At 51.8% G+C, this 18,448-nt stretch overlaps 6 protein-coding genes across 6 annotated transcripts; 2 read left to right on the top strand and 4 right to left on the bottom strand.

Moving 5' to 3' along the window:
• Positions 1-62: 62 nt before the first annotated feature.
• N7473_004805 (uncharacterized protein) lies at positions 63-6,045 on the top strand (the record flags this gene model as incomplete). The annotated part of the gene is made up of 4 exons (XM_057150745.1): positions 63-129; positions 359-1,473; positions 1,534-1,978; positions 2,036-6,045. The coding sequence occupies 4 exons, from the start codon at positions 63-65 to the stop codon at positions 6,043-6,045; spliced, it is 5,637 nt and encodes a 1,878-aa protein (XP_057010855.1).
• Positions 6,046-6,301: 256 nt separating this feature from the next.
• On the bottom strand, positions 6,302-7,249 carry N7473_004804 (ubiquitin-conjugating enzyme E2; the record flags this gene model as incomplete). The annotated part of the gene is made up of 1 exon (XM_057150744.1): positions 6,302-7,249. One exon carries the CDS (start codon positions 7,247-7,249, stop codon positions 6,302-6,304), a length of 948 nt encoding a protein of 315 aa, XP_057010854.1.
• A 238-nt stretch (positions 7,250-7,487) lies between these two features.
• Positions 7,488-9,619, bottom strand: N7473_004803 (Zinc finger DHHC-type palmitoyltransferase). Its single transcript, XM_057150743.1, has 2 exons — positions 9,239-9,619; positions 7,488-9,174 (listed from the first exon to the last, which is right to left on the bottom strand). The coding sequence occupies exons 1-2, from the start codon at positions 9,435-9,437 to the stop codon at positions 7,748-7,750; spliced, it is 1,626 nt and encodes a 541-aa protein (XP_057010853.1). The 5' UTR covers positions 9,438-9,619; the 3' UTR covers positions 7,488-7,747.
• A 552-nt stretch (positions 9,620-10,171) lies between these two features.
• On the bottom strand, positions 10,172-11,897 carry N7473_004802 (rhomboid family membrane protein; the record flags this gene model as incomplete). The annotated part of the gene is made up of 3 exons (XM_057150742.1): positions 10,172-10,237; positions 10,304-11,322; positions 11,414-11,897. The coding sequence occupies 3 exons, from the start codon at positions 11,895-11,897 to the stop codon at positions 10,172-10,174; spliced, it is 1,569 nt and encodes a 522-aa protein (XP_057010852.1).
• A 1,807-nt stretch (positions 11,898-13,704) lies between these two features.
• Positions 13,705-14,133, bottom strand: N7473_004801 (serine palmitoyltransferase small subunit family protein; the record flags this gene model as incomplete). The annotated part of the gene is made up of 1 exon (XM_057150741.1): positions 13,705-14,133. The coding sequence occupies one exon, from the start codon at positions 14,131-14,133 to the stop codon at positions 13,705-13,707; it is 429 nt and encodes a 142-aa protein (XP_057010851.1).
• A 1,181-nt stretch (positions 14,134-15,314) lies between these two features.
• On the top strand, positions 15,315-17,347 carry N7473_004800 (uncharacterized protein; the record flags this gene model as incomplete). The annotated part of the gene is made up of 2 exons (XM_057150740.1): positions 15,315-16,181; positions 16,241-17,347. The coding sequence occupies 2 exons, from the start codon at positions 15,315-15,317 to the stop codon at positions 17,345-17,347; spliced, it is 1,974 nt and encodes a 657-aa protein (XP_057010850.1).
• Between the last annotated feature and the right edge of the window lie 1,101 nt (positions 17,348-18,448).

Below are 18,448 nucleotides of genomic sequence, written 5' to 3'. Positions count from 1 at the left end.
CTTCCTTTCCCAGTCCCCCCTAGTTCTATCATTATTTCCTCCCAAAAAGTTATGGTACCACCATGGCTCCCAGCTTGCAAGAGCTAATCGACTTTCTGCTGAACGAGGTCGCCCTTTGTGGTAGTCAAGGTGAGTATAGCTCGAAACCTGCCCTCAGACCCACTTTACTCGGCACGATGTATACAGCTGTGCCTCATATGCGCCTGCGGAACGTGCATGTTTCTCAATAATGTATATCTGAACTCGTGCTGAGCTGTTCCTACTCCCTTGATCCCTTGTGTCTTATCTCTTCTGCTATTGTTTTTGGTGACAGCTGCACACACAAAGTGAACTGGACACTGAGCTGACCTGCATCTAGGCGCGACCTTGTCTGGAATTCTTGAAGCAATCGAGGATTTCTACCAAAATGCACATCAAGAAACAAGCCAGCGAAGCCAGACTGTAGATCGCCGCTTTAAAGCCAAGGTCTGGTCATGGCTCATGCGCCAACCAGAGGTGTCTGTCAGACCGGATGATGAATGGCGGCGCCTCAGTCTGGACGAGGCAGAACAAAAAAATCGTGAACTTGAAGAAGCAGGCAGCCACCAGGACCCTGACGCAGATGGAGATCAAGATGAAGTACCACCCACCCCATCGTCGATTCGCATCTTCGTTTCGAAAGAGCGGATGTGGTACGCTCTCACTGGGCATGAGCCTGATGAAACAAAAGTCCCGGCTAGCGAATTCATGCTACTTTCTATCATTGCTTCGCGCAAGTCCGCGGGTATCGCCCAAACCGACTTGGTGAGAATCAGTAACCAAGACAAGCGCTCCGTTCCCAAACGAACAGATGCTCTAGCTCACAAGGGCTATGTCGAAAAACGCCCCATCCAAGTCAGATCAGCTCGCACCAGTCTCGTTACTTTTCGACGATTCGTGAAACCCGCTACTGCCGTGGAGACAGCTGTTGAAGGCCCCTCTGGAGGTATCTCCGAACGTCCCATTATCAACTTTGACGCGTTCAATGCCAAATTGTTCGGCATTCTGAAAGAATTCGGCATCATTTCGCGGAATGATCTCAAGAGGCGGCTAGGATTTGAAGATCGCTGGCGCTGGAGAATCCTGTCGCGTGCGCTTCGCAAATTCGAAAGGATTGGAGTCTTGAAGCGAGTCAGAGCAAAATCACAATACGATAAGATTCATCCCTGTGTGATGCTTGTTCGCGAGCCCACCGAGACCGATCTTGCCAAGTTCAATGCCGTTAGTGGCGAGTTGAACCGGACTGTAGATGATCAGGCGGATGACGACGATGATATCGATGATACTGCGGGGAACGAGCCTGCTGGTGCAGATGAAGGTGCCCTTGAAATGGCAAAGGACAAGCCTGTCCTCGAAGCCGGACGCACCGTGCCATCATGGACTCCAGATCGCTCCGTGGCAAACCAGATTTTCGACATTGTGAATAATTCTGGCACCGCTGGAATCACCAATCATGTACGATCCCCCAGCTTAAGCCCGACCCGGAAATTTTGTCTAACGTCTCTTTCTACTTAGGAAATCAATCGCATCTGCTTTGGCAGTATCTACCGTCGACCTTCCGAAAGTGCGCTGCATCGTCTTACTGATTGTTGGCAACTTTCCCAGCCACCTCACCTCCGACACCTTGGCATTGTTCGGGATACAGCAATCGAGAAAACAACTTTCTTCTACGTACATTACTCGGTGAAAAATTTTGCAAAGATGGTGGAGAGTGGCAAGACATCGTGGGAGGCCGTGGAGTTCCCACCACAAAAGGCCAAGGCGGCCAAGTGCGTTCTTCCCGCAGTGGATGTTACTGTACAGCGTGACAAATACGGCTTCCATGAATCAAGTGCTGTGAAAGATCTGTTGAAGAATGGCAATGCGAGCTTATTCGAGGCGCTCGCAGTCTGCAAGCCACCCACCTACCTTCTGTCAAGCAGTGATCCCATGCCGGTCAAGCTTGCAAATGGTCATTTCAGTACGTTTCCAAAATTATTTCAGACTTGGCAGTGGGCTATTTACTAATGAATTGTAGTGGTTGATATGGGTAGATCGGCTGTCACTGGGACGGTCATACCATCGCCGATTAGTGCTCGCCGTCATGGCGGCCGTCCTAGGGGGCCGCGGTACAAAGGCTCTCAAAAACAGTCAAATTTGTCGAAAATGGAGAGGAGCTCCCCCGGAATTCCAGATCCCGATGACCCTGATGCGATGGAACTGGATAATATCCCGCATGCGGTTCCAGATCACCTAACATGGGGACAACCTTCTCGTCAGACGCCAAGGGCCGGTCACAAACGCGCGAAGCTGGAGGGTCTTTCGGAAAAAGAAATATTTGAAGCGCTAGGCATGGATGAAACTTGGACAGAGTACAACGTGCTTGTCAATGAATGCCCCAACCCTGGCGTCTATGTCACACCTCAAGGCAAGAGGCGACCAGCGGGTAGGAAACAAGGTCGTCCCGCAAGAAGCCGAATTGCAGTCTTCAGATCAGCGCGATTGGCATCCTTCTCTTGGTTCCCCAAACCAAATGGTGACAAGGGTGATGCGGCTATTGAAGAACAGGAAACCTCGGCCGAAGTTGGCGCTCTCGGAAACGGTGTGCCTATCTCGGTGCCCATTGCACCTGGCGCCGAAGGATTCACGACCTTCCGACCCGCGAGTAATGTGCAGACCACCACGAGAACTTCAACCAGGCGAAAGCGGGCCCAGGATGATTTGGATCACACTGATTCGCAGACTCCGGCGCTCACTGCCCTTGAAGAGCCCCAGCGTACCATGAGGCGACCCCGGAAACAAGCTCATCTTGAAGAGCCTCGAGAGGACGCCGACGAAGTGCTTGCAGAAGCCCCAGAAAGTCCAGCTCCAGAGGAGACTGTTCAGATACCCCATGAAGTTGAATCTGCCCCGGCTGTTACTCGTCAGAAGAGCCCGACGGTACACCCACTGAGCGACGATGAAGCTGAAGTGTCTACGCCTAAACGACGACGCATCGCATCTCCTGCTCAACCCGTCTCGCGTGAGATTACCCAAGCAGAAAGTTTAAAGGCTACTGCAAGCCCTGCCAGCCCTGCTAAGCGAGCCTCTGGTCCCAAGCGGAGAGGACCTCGGCCTTTCTCGAGAAACTGGCTCTCCAAAGCGATTCCTCCGACCCCCGCAGATGCACCGGGCGAGACCCCACAGCTGGTTCATGGCTCGGCGGACCGGGGTGGCTCCATTAGTCTTCTTCGGAGAAACATCATTATGGAGATTATTGAAAAGGCTGGTGGCGCATATCCCTCTGTTCCGGAGATCTGGTTCCCATTTGCAACCGTGTGGCTTAAGCGGAAGCAGAAAGAGCGGCCCGATAACCGTACAGTCAAGACGGCGATCAGAAACCTGGTTGACGCCGGCAAACTTCGACAACTGACATTCTGTGGCAAAGGTCCGAAAGGCGCAATGGTCACCAAGACCATTCTGACCAAGCCTGAAATTTCACCAGAAGAACCCTTCGTCAAGGAGATGCAACGCAAGCTCCTGGCTGCGACTGATCAGCGTCTTTCATACTCACCGAATATTGAGCTTGATCCCGAGCTTGTTAGGCACACTGGCCAAACTGGCGTACCCAAACTTGCCCTGCCCATGGTGTCAGGTGCTACTGTCCAGTTGCAACAAAAACCTGCCACTGTCATTGCAGAGGAGCAAAGAACCGAACGTCGGGTTCAAAAAGACTTGTTGAAGAGGCTGGAAGATCAGCTTGGTATTGGCAGCGATACTTCTGCTACTGGCAACAAGCGACTCATGAAGATTGGTCCTCGTGGACCTCGTCAACCAGGTCAAGTCTCTCTGATCGGTGCCCATCGGACATTGATTTCTCGACCAGGCGTTGGCAAGCCCGTCAGAAGGACCAAGGGTGAGATCGTCAAACCAATGTCTGCCATCAGCCCGCATGCCATGCTGATGCACCCAAAACAAGCCTTCCACTCGAGCTCTGGCACGTTTGGTACATTCGGCTTGGCGAGGAAACCACGCATAATGAAGAAGCCTGGTGGCGGTGATGCGGAGAGCTCTGTTCGCGAGCTTGCTAAGCTTGCATCTGCTCCGAATATTACCCAAACTGGCCGAGTTAAGACTTTCCACTCAAAGGCGGAAAGGATTCTCCGGTGGGAACTCGAACATGAGGAGATTTTCGACGAGGCTCATCACGGGACCGACACATACATTGAACAAACCGTTAGTGACGAGTTTGAAAATGTACCCATTGCAGGTGTGATTCGGTTCGATACCGAGCAGCCAGCTAGGCCAGCCCCCCAGCGGAGAAGTACGATGACAACCCGGGGCGCAGTGTACACAGGGCCGTTGCGCGAGATTCGACCTCGCCCTCCCCCAGAGGCTGCTCCTATTGCGATGCCTCCAGAATACCAACCGTTCCACAAAATTGCTCCTGGTCCCGCACGTCGTCGTATTGACGGGGTGGATACATCTATTCCTAATCGACATGGTGTACAGCCGGATGATGTCAGAATACAACGAACGCGCCGCCGAGTTGCTCTTCCACCGCTTGTCCAGATCCTGTATCGGAAGATCATGGTTGCCATCGTCGCCGTCAGAGTGTTGGCAGGCGGTTCGGAGGCCCGGAGCATCGACTGGGACCTTGTGTCTGCCGCATTCCCCAAGCAAGATCCAGCTTTTATCCAGGAGCATGCCAAGAACATCCTGGCCAAGAGCCGATTGCAGATTGCCGGCATGCAACGTGACTTCCAAGAGCAATATCTCGAAGCATACGCTCAGCAGAAGGTTCCCCCCATTGACTATGATCAGCTGGACCAATACAACTGGCCGGCTGTCGTTGAATGGGCAAATATTGAACTCGAGTTCTCGACATCTGAAAAGGCTCCAGTGTTACCTGCAACTCGGGAGGAGTTTGATAGCATCTTCGAGCTTCGACCTGAGACTGTTCCAGCCGCCGATGAACTGTACACTGTCACCTCGGGCATTACCCTCAACTACAAGCGCGGTTTGATGGCCCATGTTCCATTCGCAGTGCAAGTTGGCGCCGGCCAAGACCGCCCAGTCCAAGGACCACGCAAGAACGAGCTTGCTCGTCTCGACGTCGTCAAGACTTGGGTTCGTGCCAACGTCGCCGCATCAGATTCGACCTACGACCCGCCTAGGGCCGAGGAAGCTCTCAAACCATTCGGTACTCAGCTCATCAACTCAGCTGTGCAATCGCTCCTCACCGATCGGGTCATTAGCATGGGCAATAAGGGTCGTGTTGTACCAGGCCGCAACTACGATCTCACTGATCATCTCCTGGCCGCCCTTAGCCGCAAGCGCCTCATTGACTGCCCGATCCTGAAACGGGCTGCATACTTCAAGACAGCAATCCTGGACCCTCAGCTACAAAGCACGGGATCTTTCGATGTGCATTACCATGCTGAAGACGGCGACATTCTCGCTCTAATCAACCTCTTCAACCATGGCCAACTCACCCTCCACCCCCGTGGCCAGCCACGTAACAGATGGGGTCTCACTGAAGGCGGCTACCTTACCCGACAAATGGACAAGAACCTCCTACGCTTCGCCGTCGAAGTCCGCCCATCAGCTACATACGCCTACGGCAACCCTATCCAGACCCAGGCTACTTTGCCCGCACCACTACCACCCCCATCCAACGACCCCAACCTCCCTCCCAAATTGCCCCTCTGGTTCGATATCCATGGGTTCCTGATCCCGCAACTGTGGGAGATGGCTATTGCCTCGGTTCTAGGCTGCGTTTCCATGCGGCAGGGTCTCAGCCCGGAACGCATTTCGGGTATGATCAAGCCTGCGATGGGCGCGTGGGAGATCGAGTTGCTACTGAATTGGTTGAAGGAGGTCGGTGTGGTGGATCGACAGAGTCGTGATGAGAAGAACGGATGGATGGTTCGCCAGTGGTGGTGGATGGTTCTTACGGAGGAGGAGTCTGGTACGGTTGTGCCGGATCCTAAGGCTGTTGCTGATTTGGTTGCTGAATTAGTTGCTGAGCCAGTTTCGCACGTTGAGGAGCCGATGGCTTCTACTTGAGGAGGATATTGGCTGTTCGCATGATTGTATGTATGACTACAGATAAGATGATAATATTCAATTAATTGAATTTGTAAGATATACATGAACGCTCAATTTTGTTGTATGGTATCTAGCGCGGTTGGGAATAAGACAAAACAATAATCAGGGCCCGTGTCTCAAGTACCAGTACATGTTGTGGTCTAAACTGGTATATACAAAGCAAGACCAGCTTTCTTTGTAGATGGTTGATCAGGCCCGGTGGCAAGTGTGTAACTTACAGGTCGTCAACATTGACAACACGCTTTGTGATTAGGATAATCAAGGCAAAGACGATGCCGATAATAGCGCGGTCCAGCCAGGGACTGTTTGCGGGCTCGGATGGGGTAGCAGCTGCAGTTCTCGTGGCCATAGTAGGAGGTGCAACTGCAGGAGCAGGAGATGTTGGTGTTGGGCGAGGGCGGATATTGGACTGAGTTGATGGTGCTGAAGGGACGACTGTCGGAGTCGATGATGACCCTGAAGACACCGGGGCTGGGGGCTCTGAAGACACGGTCGAAGTTGAGACCTGAGGAGCTGGCGTAGACGCAGACTCATCAACAGGAGCAGTCCCGCTTTGCCCATCACCATCATCCTCCTTCTTCCCACCCTCCTCCTCTTCCTCTTCCATCTTCTCCTCCTTCGCAAAACCCTCACACCCCTCAACATCAACCTCAACCCCTCTCTCCCTACAAACCCCCCACCAAGCCTTCATAACCTCCTCATTACTCCCCCCACACTCCCTACAAACCCACCCACGACTCTCCCTCGCAAACTCCCTCCTAACAGCCTCACTCCCCTCCATCCCCCCAACCTGCCCGCGACTCTCCGCGCCGAAAATCTCGCTCCGAATCGCCAGCAGCGCCGTCCGCACCCCCCACGCCGGCTGCCACGTTTCCTCGTGGTGGCCCGAGATACTCAGGCATATCTCGCGATTTACCTCGAACCGGCCCGATGGTGTGAGGAAGCGGAAACTAGGGGGCCGGAGTGGGTATGTTGGTGGGAAGGTTATGCGGCCGTGGTAGAGGCCGTGCGCGTAGGGCGTTGGACTGGGGGGTCCTGTTAGGGTGAAGTGCCAGTCGTGCAGGTTGTTGTCGGAGGTTGGGGCGGCAGTGAAGTAGGGACTGGGGTTTTTGTGGATGTCTGTTGATTCTTTGAGGAGGCGGCGGGTTGACGGGGATGTCATTTTGGCTTTAAGTCTTTTTGTTGTGAACAGGATATGGTCGAAGTTGAGGATGTTAAGGTGGAGGTGGAGGTGGAAGTGGAGAGGATGACAGGATAAGAGGATAAGATCGACTTTAGCGTGATGATTGCCGATTAGATCATCAAGATAGCGGACTCAGGCACAAAGGCAGCCACAAGATATCAAGTGGCCGAGGATACAATGAGAACGTGGGAATGAATCAACAAAGACACTCATTCGCATTAAGAAGAAGAAAGAAAGAAAAGGAAAAGAGAATCAAATGTACAATAAAAGAGGCATTTCGCTCATTTGAGGACACGTCATTTTTCCCCACAATACACACGCAACAAGAAAATACCAACTTGGCCACTTCCACAAATGGAAACGCTTAATTTGTCACAGTCATCACCAAAACGCCAATTCATGCAAAAAAGCAAAAGCCGCTAGAATGTCTCCCCAGAATGCGTCCTATGAACAGCCCTTACCCCTGACGATTCTATTTCAATCATCCCAATCCCGCCATTCATCCGTATCTCTATTATGCCCGCCCTGTTTCACACCCTGACCTCTCCCGGCTTCAGGGTCAAGTAACCCGTTGCTCTCAGGCTCATCCTCGAAGTCACTATCTCCGGGTCTGGGCCGAGGGGAAGCCGGGGCAAGTGTTTGCATAGAAACACTCGTCGGCGGGCGTTCGGGTGCATCCTGTGGCCGGCGGTTGGAGATCCAGCTTGGTGATTGTTGCGATGCGTTTTCATTATTTACACCCCAGGCATGACTGTTGTTCATATTCCGCGAGTAAAGGTCGCGGTAGTACTGCTGCTCATTGCTAGCTTCCTGTTCGCGGTTGACTCTGATGCGCTCGCGCGCTTCGAGGAATTTCTGGCTTGGCTCCCAGCGCCAGCCATCACCGGTGGTTGTACAGATTGGTATAGGCCAAAGGAGAGGTCGGTCGCCGAAAAGGTGGGTCAGGTTACGCCGCCAGCCGTGGTCGAATGCACTGGGCATTTTCTCGCTGTCTTGGTCGTTGACCCATTCTTGGTATCGGTCGTGCTCGCGTTGGCGCTCCATCTCCGCGTAGGATCGAGTGAGGGCTTGTTGGGCGGGAGTCATTGGGTTGTGAGGGTTGACGTTTTCAAGGCTAGGTCCTTGACCAGGGGGGTAGGGTGCTGGGGAGAGACGTTCTTCGCCTTCTTCGGCGCGTGTCACGCCCGGAATCGCATTGGCGTGGGCGTCTAGTATTTGGTTGCCATAGCCTTGGAGTCGATGAGCCAAGCTTTCGTTATTTGGGTCCGTAGCATGGCCATTTCCTGCGCCGTTCTCGTTACGTTGTCGGTCTAGTGCCTTGCGCAGCGGTGAGACATATCTCGTCTTCTCGAGACACTCGATAGTCGTCACTCCCCGCACCGCCAAGCTGATATGCCACGCCGTAAACCCGGTCAAGACGAGACCGATAATTCCTCCCAAAATGGCCAGCAGCACCACGTTGACTGGCATAAAGGTATCCATATACCGGGTATCATTCAAAACCTCCGTCCACGTCCACACCGCAGAAACCGCAAAGCACACCCAGCAGAACAGCGATGTATAAATCAAAAATAGCAAGAATGCCTTGTAGTTGTACAGCCCGACACAAGTCGCCAACCAGGGACAGTGGTGGTCCATCTTCAACACGCACCGCTTACATGTCGAGCAGTGGTGCGCGCGGTCAGGCTTCGGACATTGACATTTTTTGCAATACCGCGATTCACCAGACGAACTAACGGTATACGACGTGAACTCGGGGTACTCGGAAACCGGCAGGGCGCTATACTCGTGTCGACCACCGCGGCGTGTTGTGAGGGGCGAGCCGGGGTCCGTAAACACGGCAACGGTATAACTAGCATTCAGGCAGAGATAGAGAATAACGCCAAGCAAGGTGCTCGGAAGACCTATAACCCAAACCGATTAGCACACCGAATCCATCCATTCACTCCGTGATGTTTATGTTCATACCAATCCAACTACTCCGATGCTCCTTAAACCCAATACTAACTTCCACATAAACCGCCCAAGTCGTCAACCCATAAACAAAAACAAGTGGGAAACAACTCGCCGCAGCACAACATAACCGCTCACAACGCAGCGCCCACGCGCGAGGACGTCGCTTCGGCCACGAGGGCGAGGTCGGGGGGCTCGAGGCCAGGGTGGCCATGGTAGATGGTTATCGCGCGCGGGAGATGTTCATCGGATGCAAGATGGAGGAAATTCAAATTCGAATTCGAATTCGGAATCGATTCAGACGAGAGGATGTTGTCAATAACAGGCCCGCATGGTGCGGTGATGCGGACGGGTGGTTAGAGAGAATTAACTGCTGGGGTACGGATCGCGTTGATTGCGGCGGCCTGCTGCGGAGCTGCGTAAGCCTGTCCCGACCAGGACCTTGCCTGGGGTCTTACTCAGCCACGCTGAGCGCTGCGCCACGCCTTTATTTTCGTTAGCGTGGGCTTATAGGGCGGAGGTGGGACTCTACCAAGAAATAAAGGTGGATAGATTCTAGGTTGCCGATATTTGGGCAGGATTGAGAAAAGGGGTTGAAGGTCTACTTTGACGACACATATTGTGTGATCGTGTGGATGAGTTCGCAGCGGGTGACCCAAAGAGGCTGCGTATATACAAGGTAACACGAGGTTGTATAATAGAATAGAGGGATGCGCCATGGCTATTTCGTAGATAATGGTTTACTAGAATGAGATTTATACGAGACATAACAAATTCAACAGGACAAGATGCAATACTAGTCGTTCATGGAGATGAATGGAGTATATTGCACGCAATTTTGCGTTCTATGTACAGATATTCCAATTCTTCAGAGAAGCCTCCAGTCAAATCCAGCAGTCAGCGGCTGAATAACACAAGAAAACAATAAACAATGCAAAATGCAGACCACTAATTGCTAGTGGTGGTGGTCTCGGAACTCTGCAGGGTATCCTGGTCGCACCAGCCGTTGACGGGCTAAAGAGAAGATTGATTAGCAGACATTCCAAAACAAAATGATGAAGAAAAGCAGAATTGACTCACCAGACAACTCAACCGATAGCACCAGGAGCAATTCGATGAAGGGTATTTGTAGAAATCAATAATCAACAGAATGAATCCAATGAGCACCGCGACCAGCGCACCGGCGCGCACCAGCCACCAGGCCCACCACAGAGGCTTGCGGCCCTTAAAGAAACCGAGAGGGCCCTTAGCTCCGCTCTCTCCACCAGTGGACGAGACCATGCTGCCCTTGCCCTTGAAAAAGTCCATAACGGAGGAGGTTTTCCGCTTGTCGGCGGGGTCGACCCCAGCACCGCCGCTCATGGCGACGTAGGGCTGGCGAGTGAGCCCGATCCGCTCGCGCAGGGCATTGGGCGAGCGCAGGAGAGACAAGCCCATGGCCAGACCCATAATGAAACCGCCAATATGGGAGAAATTGTCCAGGCCTGGGAGCAGGCCGAGCACAAATGAAACGGCTACCCCGAGAACCATGATAATCAATTCCACCCACGGCGATTCCCGCTGGGGCCAGTCGTACAACAGGTCCAGTAGGAAGAGGGCGAGGATACCGAATAGCGCACCAGAACACCCAGTACTTGGTTGGAGTTGCGAGGCATAGTTTCCACCAAAGACATAACCGAAGATCCCGCTGGCGAAATAAGTCAGGGTGTACCGCCAAATTCCGATCATGCGCTCCATGTCCGCGCCCATGGTTAGTTGCACCAACAGATTGAAACCAATGTGGATGAAGCCGCCGTGCAGAAAGATGGGGATGATGAACCGGTACCACTGGTTCGGGGCGGGCTTGTCATCGATCGAGCCACCAACCTTGGGGTTCGGCACGCCGCCAAATCCACATAAGTCTGAGAGGGTACAGTCCCCTGTGGTGGTAGTGGAATTGGGACAAGGCCAACCGATGGGGACACTTGAATTCTGGACACCGGGAATGTTCTTCATGCAGGGATCATAGCGGGCGCCCATGTAGATTTGGATATATGGTGATGGACCGATCATGGGGTTGAATGAGGGCTTGGTCTCGATTGGCGATCCGGTCAAAGTGCCTATAATCCGAGTGTTAGCCTGTCCCTGGCCGTAGATTCTACAATGATCTCCGAGTGGTTGACATCAACCCCGGAAATGCTCGGCACTTACCATTTTTCACCAATTCCACGATAAACACGATAACCTGCGCCAATGTCAAGGTCCAAGTCACCCACGCAGGCTTCTTCCGGAAAAAGCCTTTCTTATTCCGATCATCCCTCCGTCGCCGGTCCTCCAAAGCCCCTGGCGACGGAGGCGGATACTGTGTCTGTTGGTGCATCCATTCCGGGTTCTGTCCAAACTGCGTCTGCGCCTTTAGCGGGATATTCTCTGCGTAGTGGTCGCCGCCTGCGACTCTCCCGGCGGTCGGGTATGCTCCATTATCCGATTGTAGTGAATGTTGACTTTCGCGGTTGTGATAGGGGGTGGATGGGTCGTCGTGGTGGCTGATCTGGCTCACGGGACTGTGGCCTTGGAAGCCGTAGCCAGGGGTATTGGTGTTGAGATGGGATGTTTGTCCGCTGTGCCCACCCGTTACTTGATCGTAACTGGGTGGATTAGGGATGTTCGCATGGTAGTATTCGTTGGCAGCCATGATGGGCGCCTGCCGAGGATGCGGGATCAAAGAAATGGGGGGACGATCAGAGTCTGTTGGACGAGGATCGTGGAAGTCGTGGAAATGCCGACGCTAGCGGGGGGAATTCGAAGGCGCAAGGTAAATAAGACTAAGCCGGGTGGTGATTGATGGAAAGACAAAGATATAAAGACGCAAAGAGAGCGAAGTGGACCACAAAAAAGAAGATCCTGGCAGGCAGTCACATTATGTAACTGGGGTACAGTTATTTTTGGGGCCGATCGTCGTCAACGAAATCAACACAGCCGCGCGGCGCTTGGCTGGGCAGTTTGGGACGGTCGGGATCCGTTTGACTTTTGACCAGGATGGTGCGTGTCATTTAGATCGTACAGATCCACTACGACTCGTGTTGAATCGATTTTTACTTGACATTCGACCTCAGTCACTTGGCTGGCTATTCGCACGGTTGAGCGGCTTAAGTACCATGACGCATTTCCCTCAGCCTCAATGCCAAGCCTGCGCTGTCCAATGCCTGATCATACGGCATACGGCATGCTGGGCATCCATCAACACTGAAATAACTACTCTGTACGTCAAGTATCCAAGGTTGCATCTAGTAAACTAGACAGCATCAATTATTCTCAACTTCAAGATTATTTATTGACAGTGGCGGGCCTACCCCTGAGTCTCTTACATAATCTTGTTGATTTCCAGGTACGGCTCTAAGTACAGTAGGAAAGCTTAATTTTAAAAATAAGAAGATAATGTCAGGTTTGCCAGTACTGTGGTTCTATGGTAAAAGTCAAGCTAGAATCTGTATCAGTTCAATGGCTATTTGCGATTGTTATCCCTGTGGTGGTATCTTGAAGGTGTCGAAGCGTCGCCTGGGGCCCATCAATCCTGATAAGAAACCTCCTACTTGTCGCCTGGGCTTGATAGGAATGTGTTCATAGCAGACTATGCATTTGTAATCAAATCGAGTAACTACGATAACGGGACATATAGATCGGCTTAAAAAGTCTGCATTGAAACGAGGAAACACATACAGAAAGGTGTGAAGTTGCGTTAGCAATAAAGCCTACATTGTCTAGTGCAATCAACAGGATCCTAGTCGAAAAGCTAAGTATGCTGGTCAGCCCGCATTACTTACCAGAAAGCAGAAAGTGGCGAGGGGACGAGCCCTTAACAGGGTTAAGGCGGCGCCTTGGGCCGGCGCTAGCATGATGCGGCTGAGACAGACAATATACAAAATCTAACATAATAATAATTGCTGCTATAGACATTTAACACTAAGTATTACAGCGGATAGCAATAGAAAAAATACACAAGTATGTTCGTCCTCGAGATTTGCTGCGCTGGTAGCCCAATGCTACGGGTCGCGCGTCGGTTCGTGGTGCTCGTGTTTGTGTCGTTGACCGTCTAACTCTCCCAAGGCCAATGCCGGAGGAGTCATACGATGCGCATCATTAAGTCCTATAGGGCGGAGATATCGTATTCGCAGAAACGATAGTGGTATGCTCCTTTCACCCAGAGCGCCAAAGAAGAGAAAAGATCAGAAAGTGTACACGCTCTAATCGAGCGGAGACAACGCAAATGAAGCACGACAAGGAGAAAAGAAAACACCAAGCAAAGAAGCATCAAACCAACAAGATGCGACCAAGCGTATGCGAAAATGGGTCGCTCGAATAACAATCACGAAGAGTTGTATGTCCTCGAAGGATCACCCCAGGCATAGATCCAAAGCCACGGCAGAGATAAGTGGGGGGGGGGTTCTGGCATCTATACAAGGGGGCCGTGCCCAGATATCAACAAAGACACCAGGAGTCAATTATGAAGGGACGGCATGCTCTGCCATGGAAGCGGGCGAGATCGCGTTGCCGTTATTTTCCAAAATCCCCAATGCAGTTCCCACTTCCTGGCTACTGTGGCCCGTCAGCAACCATACGAGGCGGCCGAGCTTGTGGTATAGGAGCGACGGGAAGTATAGCAGCAAAGCCCATAGCAGTAGAGACAGGACCACGACCACAAAAGTATTGGCAACAAGCTTCTCGCTGGGTGTCATCACGTATAGGCCGAAGGTGACTTCATAGCGGTAATACTCTAGACGGACGCGGTCGAAGAATCGCTTGAAGGGGTAAAACGACCGTTGTGCGCGGAATGCTGCGGGAGCGCTGGCAGACGAGTACTTTCTGATGAGCTCATCCATCGCGGCCGGCGCGTGCGACATATCGGTGTTGGACGTGTAGAAGGACTGCATTTCGGTCGTCGTTAGGGGAAGGCTGGGGGTGGTTTGCTACGATCGCACCCGATCGCGTTCGAAAGGACGAGACAAAATGGCGGAGAACGAAGTATAAAAAAAACGAGTTTGGCTTGATTTGTGTTTTTCTTTTGTATATAGCGCGTATCCTCCAATGTTGACAAGGGAAAAAGATCTTCCAAGAGGGGAACAGTCCCCAGATGGTTGACAGGACAGGACTTCGGCTGCTGAGTTTGGTTTGAAATCACCCTGCGCTGGGCTGGGCTTTCCGGATGCAGGCGGAAGTAGTAAACAGGCCCGCAAGTTGATGATCGACGGAATTGAGTCGCAATGGGATTTAAACTATACTGCCACGAAGCGGGTCAAAAAGTAATAATGAAATGAGCTTGAGACTCGGGGATAGATTGCAGGGGAAAGAGAGTTAAAGTAGAAAAAGAAAGTAGAAAAGGCCTTGGTCAGGGAAACAAGGAAACTAAAGACGGAGATCGGATTAGTCGGCAAGGACTTAATCATTATTCACCTTTTCGGAGCATCCAGCCCATTTTAGCCCCCCTAGTGAGCTGCATGCCTTGGAAAGATGCGAAAAAGCCTCGGAAGGGGTGGGTCATGGCCTGGTGGACTGGTCTAATATGGATAGAGTATCGAGCATATCGGAGCATGTGAAGCGGATCTTCGGCTCCAACCACAGGTTCGTCAAAAAAGTTCGGAGTTCGGAAGTGATGAAGTATACAAAAATCCAAAATTTCGGGAGAACAGCCCGGTAAGGCGGAACCCCAGGCGAAATCAGGCAGGAATCAGGCACTAACCAGGCACAGAAACTCAAGTATAGAAGCATCACTTTATTATTGTTACAGTTGTACAGCGATAAACTCTCCAGATTTACTATACTAACTGCTTGTAATGCATCCATTTGTCACAAGGACTCACTAACTAATAGTCATGTTACGTATCGCATCGAAAAGTACCAGAATAATATGTAATTGATAATTGATCCTTATCCCCACCAGCCACCAGCCACTAATTCTTAGCTAATTCCCTAATTCCGGCCCATAGCTGGCCGGCCCGATGATGTCACCGCCTGCGTCCGGGCTCTTCCCCGCGTGGCTTTCACCCCTCAACCCATCCGCAACAACCCCCTCATCAACAAATCAACAAGTCATCAAACTAGAACTCGACTCGCCATGGACGGCGATGACCCACTGGTCCAGGCTTTGCCGCCAGCAACGGACTATCTTACCTATCTTACCCTGCTCGAATACCAGCTGACCCCCCAACGCTTACCCCTCTTGCACCGTCTACTACAAGATGAGAAGCTCACCACCAACATCGGCTGGGACCTGGTGAAGCTGCTCCTGCCCATGCTTCCTGCTTCGACGGAGTGTCTACAAGATGTATCTCGCCTAGGAAACCCACGAGAAGTCATTCTACGCGTGTGCGAGGCTCTGGAAAAATTGCAGCCGGAGGATAACGATGACGATGAGGACGAGGAGGAAGAAGCCAACGAGGCCGGCAAGCCGCTGCCAAAACACATCTTGCAATTCAACTGTCTACTGTCTATGCTCTCAACCCTGCATACCCGCCTCCAGGCAAAACGACCTAGTCAATTTATCGCGACCTCACTCAAAGCCGCCCTCGAAGCGTACGAGACAATGACCTGCGACGAGACCACCCTAGCCCTGCTCGAATTCTTCCGCGATTTGTCTCCCAACAAGCGGCCAGCACCACCACCCCGTGCGCCCAGCGAGTCCAGCGTTCTCCGGGTTTTGGAGGCATCTGCGCCTGACCCAGAGGCTGAAGTGCAGTCACCGTCGCTAGCCAAGGATAATGAGACACAACTGGTTGGCAAGCTCATTCAATTCGGTCTGCTCGAGATGCTCAAGCTGTATCTTTTGAGCTTTTCCAGTCCGATCGACCCGGGTATGGCATGGACGGTTCGGATGCAGGAGAAATTGCATCCTAATCTGCGGCTGCCGGCGCAGTCGCAGACAGACGCATATGCTAGCATCAAGGAGCTGAGGGAGCGCGATATGATCATGGGGAAGATTGTGGTACGTATTGAGCCCTTTTAATGAGGAAAGCTCTGAACTAATCTTCAAACTCTGTCTAGGCCCTTTCACGTGACGTGGGTATCGACAGCAACGATCTTCTCTCCATTATTTCCCGATCACCCGCAAACCAGGCTCTTCAATTGGACTTTGATGAGCTTCCTGAGACAGTAGATCAGATTCACCTCGAGCGGCACGGTTCTCTGCTACTTTTCGCAGCTCGAGCTGCTGGGGCCGTACTCTTCGCATCTTCGGCGCACCCCACCCCTTCATTGCCGGTCTTCCCAGACCTTGCCAAGATCTTTACCCACTTCCTTGGGAGTAGTGACAACTTGGAAGAAGTCGCCTTTGGGCAGCCACATGCACTTTTGGACTCACTGCTGGCATTGACTGTTCATGCAACACAGTCACCCATCGCTGCACCCTCTAGCGACGCCGAGTTTAAGGACTTTGTAATTACCCTGACCGCATGCACAGCGCGGCAGACTCACGGCATCGTTCGACAGATCCCAGCTAGCGTTGTGCACAGCCATCCATCTCCCACCACCCGGTTCAAGGTCATTCGTCATATTTTGGAGAATGATCGTCTTCTATCAGTTCGCGATAGTTCCATTTCCTGGCTCAAAGACGAGATCATCGGCACCAAGCCATCTGACTCGCCAGAGGACGTCTTCCACGATCACCTCTGGTTCTGGTCTATCTTCCCGCTACTCCTGCGGCCCGTTGACGTCGATGCCTCCTCTAAGAATCTCGTGGTGAGCTGGACTCGCCTTACACAAACCGAAGGCCCATCTCTACATTCCGCATTGAACCTGTATTTCCTTATCCTATCGTCCAATGACCTTCGCGATCGTCTGCATCTTGAAAAGACAGTCAAGTACTTCCGCAGCAAGGTACTTGGCCCCCTTCGACAACTTTTCCGTGCTTTCGAAGGTGATCTCGCCGCCAAGGGCGGTGATGGCCTCATTGAAGCCGCTGTTGGAGAGGAAATGTGCCAGGCTGGTATTGCCCGCTCTGTGGGGCTGATTGGACTCACTCTGGACCAGATTGAGGAGGTGATCAACGAGCACTTTGGGACTGATGATGCGGATCTGAAGGAGTACTCGAGTGAGGAGGATTCTCTGGTTGCGGAGATTCGGGAGAAGACTGAAGGGCTTGGTTTGAATTAGGGAGATCTAAGGAATGATAGTGCTTGAAATGTGCTTTGTATTTATGTAAATTTGATTTGTTGATATTGCGGGCTGGCCCATTGAATTGCACATATTTTCTTTTTATGATGTATTACATTAGGATAGATCGCTAAGACTATTTTCAGCTTAGAATTTGTTCCCCGAGTTTTCCGGGGTCACTGTTCAGGTGTTTACATCTAGATTATAATGGGCTCTGCAGTACTGACATCGAAGGGTCCGATGTGTTTGTTGAATTCTGTAATTCTAGATCAGAATAGATCCTCCGAGGATTGGGCATCCCGAGCACGCACCTTGAATTTGAGCCATGGTTGTTTTTACTGAAGTGAGCCTTGCAATGAAGAGTGGAAAAGTAAGCTTGGAATCTCTTGAACCGTGGGTAAGTAGGAGCCTTTTACATGCTCTCCTGGGCTCCATAGAAGGCCACACATTATCTAATTTAATCAGATCTATCGAAGTATCCAATTTTGCTTACATGAGATATGTAGAGCTGAAAGATGTAGCTCACCTAGGAGTTCTCCGAATGCATCTGGAGATTTGAGTGGTCAAATCTACTGCGGATACTACTAGCTGATGTCAATGGGCAGAAGAGTTCATGCACGATCAGAAGCAGGGTTACAAGATTTGATGTCATTTTTGTTATTTACATAGACCAATATGGCTCGGTCGATCTCGGTTTTGGTGGGGTGAGGAATGCAGAAAGATGGTCGACACCCTGAACCCCAGATCGGGTATCGTCGGTAACACAGATATTGGGTGGTTAGCAGTGCTCCCGGTTCTTATTGGGGCTGGTATTGCTTTTCATGCGTCGAATTACTGTATATATTCCGAAATAGGTGTGCGTTGTTCATGTTGTGCAACATCCTTTTTCATGCATGGTCGACGAAGGAAGTTCAATTCTAAGATGGACACTGGATTCTTATCCACCTATTCTGCATTTCTTACCACATCAAGACCGAGATCGACCGAGCCACATCTGTCTGCCTCCACCTACTTACTTCCTATTCACGATCACCCCCAAAATCGCACTACGTTTTCGCCATTCCTTCCAGGCTACCGAGGTCCGTCTCGCTCTTCTCTGTT

Source organism: Penicillium subrubescens (assembly GCF_028828155.1).
Source record: "Penicillium subrubescens strain IBT 31985 chromosome Unknown utg000003l_segment0_segment0, whole genome shotgun sequence".
NCBI lineage: Eukaryota > Fungi > Ascomycota > Eurotiomycetes > Eurotiales > Aspergillaceae > Penicillium > Penicillium subrubescens.
Note: the sequence above shows the minus strand (reverse complement) of the source record. Positions and strands in the feature narration are given on the sequence as shown.

Coding starts and splice junctions, on each gene's coding strand:
- N7473_004803 (XM_057150743.1), bottom strand. CDS start 9,437: ATGGCCACCCTGGCCTCGAGCCCCCCGACCTCGCCCTCGTGGCCGAAG. Junction 9,175..9,238: donor GCATCGGAGTAGTTGGATTG/GTATGAACATAA, acceptor TTTGGGTTATAG/GTCTTCCGAGCACCTTGCTT.